The sequence below is a fragment of the Pistacia vera genome, unplaced genomic scaffold (genome assembly GCF_008641045.1).
Source record: "Pistacia vera cultivar Batoury unplaced genomic scaffold, PisVer_v2 Contig723, whole genome shotgun sequence".
Lineage (NCBI taxonomy): Eukaryota > Viridiplantae > Streptophyta > Magnoliopsida > Sapindales > Anacardiaceae > Pistacia > Pistacia vera.
This window is the reverse complement of record NW_022196583.1, coordinates 423,385-428,192: the sequence shown is the minus strand read 5'-3', so window position 1 is coordinate 428,192 and position 4,808 is coordinate 423,385. Positions and strand designations below refer to the sequence as shown.

At 34.8% G+C, this 4,808-nt stretch overlaps 1 protein-coding gene across 1 annotated transcript; it reads left to right on the top strand.

Moving 5' to 3' along the window:
* The first annotated feature begins 3,557 nt into the window (after positions 1-3,557).
* LOC116114775 lies at positions 3,558-4,596 on the top strand. Its single transcript, XM_031400912.1, has 3 exons — positions 3,558-3,748; positions 3,845-4,003; positions 4,250-4,596. The coding sequence occupies exons 1-3, from the start codon at positions 3,683-3,685 to the stop codon at positions 4,577-4,579; spliced, it is 555 nt and encodes a 184-aa protein (XP_031256772.1). The 5' UTR covers positions 3,558-3,682; the 3' UTR covers positions 4,580-4,596.
* The last annotated feature ends 212 nt before the right edge of the window (positions 4,597-4,808 follow it).

Below are 4,808 nucleotides of genomic sequence, written 5' to 3'. Positions count from 1 at the left end.
AATAAAAATATATTAAAATATTAAATAAAAACGGTTCAAAAACGATTAATCAGTTGTAGGTGTTTAAAGAAGCTAGCAAGAAGGTTAGCATGGCTGGAAACTGATAAACTGTTCTATGAGGACGAAAAGTTCAAAGGAACTGATGTACTCTATGCAGCAGGAATTCAAAAACTTGAGGTAATGAGAAAATGTCATTTGTTTGACATGTTAAAACTCAAACTCGAGAATTTGAATGATTTAATAGTCAAATTGGGAAAAACTGACTTGACCGATTTAGTTCAAAGATTATCAATTTATCCTAATAGAGCTATGGAATTATTCGTTCCATGGAAAATCTTTAGAAAAGGTTTATGTAGAGATCTTTTGACTAAAGGATGGATCAATACAATGCAAATTGACGTACAGGAAGCAATGGTGGACCCAAATATGCCAGACGCAGTTAAACAAACGCTCTGTGTATTAAATCAAAAGGTCGACACATTCACTTGCATGATTACTTCCTCATTGCAAGAGAGCTATGATGTTCAGCCTGTACAGATATGAGAATTTCTTGTAGGAGAACCATGGTACCGAATTATGTTAAATAGTGAGGTAAAAATGGGTTCTTATGCACTAGAAGAAATTCAGAAGAAAGAAGAGGAAGATTGGACCAGGTTACACATTGCCAAAATGTTACTGGTAAAATCAAAACTGGAAGAACTCGTGAGAGTAAATGCTACTGTCCATATTCAGAATGGGATCGTGGTGGTTATACCAGACAAGTATACATTAATCGAGGACACTCTGTTTCAACACAATCAGGCCCAGTTGAAAACATTGTTAGAAGGGTTCGAATTAGCCCATCTACCAAATCAGGCCTTGATGGAATGTACAATTGATCTTCTAAGGTTGGTCTTAGCCCATGACCAGGAAACCCAAGAGGATGGATCTCTGAAAGAATTTCTTGATCTGATTGAAACGGATAATTTCAAAGATCAATAAATTCTAAAAGGATGAAATTTGGACAACCGTAAACGTCCAACACGTATACGCAACGTGTATCAAATAGCGGAACAATACGTGGACATCCAGGATGTTGCCGACAGGATTCAACGATTCAAATTTAAAGAGGCATTGGATGTTGACTTTATAATAAATGTAAAATTTTAGTCGTCTGTAATAAAATGTTTGTAAGGCACATGGGCGACATGTGGACCCCAGTGTCATTAAGGTTGTATTTATTTTTCTTTTACTTTTTCTTTTGCTAAGTCAAAGTCTTATTTAAGACTTGTTGTACAATTGTTTAAGGCTTTGTACGTTAGCTTAGACTTTTGTAACTTTTGTAAGTTTTGTTTTGTTAAGGATTCAATTCTAATTGAAGTCTGGAGCTTCTCTATAAAAAGGAAGCATGTGTATATTTCGTTCAAGTGAAAATTAATAATACTTTCAGTTTGTGAAAAATTCTCTCAATCTCTTGTCTACTTTTAATTTGTACACTCGAGATAAAGAAAAAGGTTTATTCAAGACGATTGATATCCAGGTATGAATTATTCTGTTAACTGAATTTATGTAATTTTCCTTCCAATTAATTAACTAGGTTATTTAGCTATTAATTGTAATAATATTTGTTAGACTGGGTATAACAAATATTATGTGTTGGGTGTAAATGGTATCTGACATCCTGGATGTCCACGTATTGTTCCGCTATTTGATACACGTTGCGTATACGTGTTGGATGTTTACAGTTGTCCAAATTTCCATCCTCTTAGACTTTATTGATCTTTGAAATTATCTGTTTCAATCAGATCAAGAAATTCTTTCAGAGATCCATCCTCTTGGGTTTCCTGGTCATGGGCTAAGACCAACCTTAGAAGATCAATTGTACCTTCCATTAANGGGCCAATTTCTTGATATAAAACTCGATATCCTCTTTCAAATCTTCGCCTTTTAGTTACACTTTTAAAAAATGTTATTCTGAAAAGTATTTTAAGTTGAGTTGAATCAAATCGAATTGGATTTAAATTTAAAAATATGTTTGGTAAAATATTTAAAAATTATATCAGAGTTTGATAAAATGCTGAATAGTTGTTTGATACATTTTTTGAAAAAGGTTTTTAAGAAAGAATAGTCGTTTAGTGCATTATCTGAAAATATTTATATTGTTTTTAATCCCCTATATTTGTTAATTTAGCTAAACAACTTCACAATAAAAATTTAAAAATTAACTAAAACATCCTAGCCATGTTTACAAAAAATAAAATAAAATAATAATAATAATAAAGCACTCCAACCAGTCAAGAGGACAGTTGGTCGTCGGCTACCACCGTCGGATGACAGTCGGTAGTCACAGAAACAGTGCAAGACTAATTGGATTTAGTTGAAAATGGCCAAATCTACGGCTAGAATCTGACAATTCTAGTTGTTGATAGCCAGATCTCTGACAATCGTTGACAACCAAAATCTGGCCATCGTCAACGGCCAGATCTCGACTAGAATCTGGACATCAACGACTAGATCGACCCACGGACAACTAGATTCAGTCGGTCATGCGTTGTTCTGATCGCGGTGGTTGCTGGCAAGTCGGTGGTGGTCTTGGTGGATTAATTTTCAGATTGGAAGGAGAGAAAAATGAGAAAGGCAGTCTAGGATTATTGATATTTTGTCGGGGTCTAGAAAGAAAAATGGATGAAAAACACAATCAGCTGTCTGAGCAAATTGCAAACCTTCATTCCACTTTGCATGCAAGAGTGGATGTTTTGGAAGAACTGGTGAAGAAGACCAAACTTGACCTGAATTCATCCCCTGCTGTTGATCATTCCACTGCTGATCCAGATCAAGAGGAACAACAAGATGCTGCCCAAGAAGTTGCTGATCAACAAGAGGCTGCACAAGCTGCTGCTGTTTTAGCATATATTCAAGAAGCTGATCAAGAAGGTGCAAATCAACGAGAAGAAGTTGCAGCACAACAAATCCCTTCAGATATTCAAGCTGATGATGTACCTCCAGAAGTTGCTATTTCTGAACCTATTGCACCTACACATGGGAAGAAACAAAAGACCTTGGCAATAAAGAAGAAACTTCCTGTCAAAAGATCATCCAGGCGTCAGAAATTATGAACAAAGAAGGGGAGTAGTTTTTGATGTCTTGACATGGGGAGATAGTTGATGTGGTGACACTGCCGAAGAAGATGCTGATGAAGCTTTATTTATTTATTTTTTGCTTTGATTACATGTTGAACTGATTTTCATTATCCGGTTTTTACTTTGATTTGCAGAACTATTTCTTATTATTATCTGCTTATGCTTTGTTTTGAACTAATTGCTTATGCAGTTGTTTCCTTGTGTTTTGTGCAGAGAATTGCACTTTTATGTTTGCTGATTTTTTCTGCCAAGTTTTGTTTATGAACTGCACTTGCTAATGTAGTTTTTCTTTCATGAGCAGAGAACAATTCAGTCCTTGTTTGTGTGAACTGAACTAACCCTTTGTTATATTGATTGGTAATCACTTGGAAGTGATTTGGTTTAGTTACTCAGGGGGAGTATACTAATTGAAGGGGAGTTATTCTGGTGTGTTCATTTCCTCCATTTCTTTGTTTCTTGCCAAGGTTTGTTTATGTCTAATGTGTCTTTGATCAATTGCTTCAAAAGGGTAGTGCTTAACAAAATCTAATTAGAATTGAAATTTCTTTGTCAGCTCAATAAGAATGGGTTCAGGGGACTGGCTTAGGTTATTAGTTTGCGCAAAACGATTGAACCACAAACAAGGAAAGGTAATACTAATATTATTTTTACTAATAATTTATGTCTTACTGATCTTTTTTTTTTTATAAATCTGTGATTTGTTTAATCATCTATTTGATTTGCAGGTGCATTCAGCTTCTGAAAAATCTAATGGAGATTCTCAGACTTCAAGTGAATCGAACAGTAATGCCAATGGAGGTTCACATAGCAATCCTGGATTACCCAGAAAATCAGTTGACGATAAAGCTGCAACCCGGATTCAGAAAGCTTTCCGGGCATATAGGGTAACCCAGTCACATTATTATAGTATTTCTATTATTATGTCAGATCCATTTTTAGATATTAGAAATATTGAGATAGAAGATAGATCTTTTAATTGTAATTTCTTAAAATTATTTTTGAATCACAAATCAAATATATTCTAACATCATTTAATTAATATCTCAAAGATGATATAAATTGCATTCGAAAAAGACCGATATTCCAAAAAAAAAAAAAATTTTAAGGTTAAATTGGTTTAATTTTTGCAGGCAAGAAAGTCGATTCGCCGGATTAGGGGCACCGGGAGATTTAACATCTTGATTCAGGACCAAACTGTTCAAAAGCAAACGTCAAATGCATTAAGCTACATTCATTCATGGTGCAACATCCAGGCACAAATAAGAACCCGCAGACTTTGCATGGTGGTGGAAGGTCGGCTGAGCCAAAAGAAGCTAGAAAATCAGTTGAAACTAGAGGCTAAACTTCATGAGTTAGAGGTACTACTCAACTATCATTACTTTACTTCCCATTTAAGTTATAGCTTTCAGACCCTAATCTATAACTACAACTTTGAGCCCTGCCAACTTTTACAGCTTTGATAACAAGTAACGGTCAACAGAGAAAATGCTGCTGGATAGTTGGAATTCTCACCATGTAATTAATGAAAAAGTAATTGTCCTATAGTGTGGTTACTGTGGTAGCCATTAGGCTGTAGCCGACTTGTGTTACCAATCAGCTAAGCTTTTTGCATTTAAGCCATTGATTTCAAACTGATTTGGTTTAGTTTGATTTAACTTAATGCAAAACTGTTTTTTGATTGATGATATT

Excerpts from the sequence above, each read along its gene's own strand:
- LOC116114775 (XM_031400912.1), top strand. The coding sequence starts at position 3,683 with ATGGGTTCAGGGGACTGGCTTAGGTTATTAGTTTGCGCAAAACGATTG. Across the intron at positions 3,749-3,844 it reads TGAACCACAAACAAGGAAAG|GTGCATTCAGCTTCTGAAAA; the intron begins GTAATACTAATA and ends TTTGATTTGCAG. Across the intron at positions 4,004-4,249 it reads AAGCTTTCCGGGCATATAGG|GCAAGAAAGTCGATTCGCCG; the intron begins GTAACCCAGTCA and ends TAATTTTTGCAG.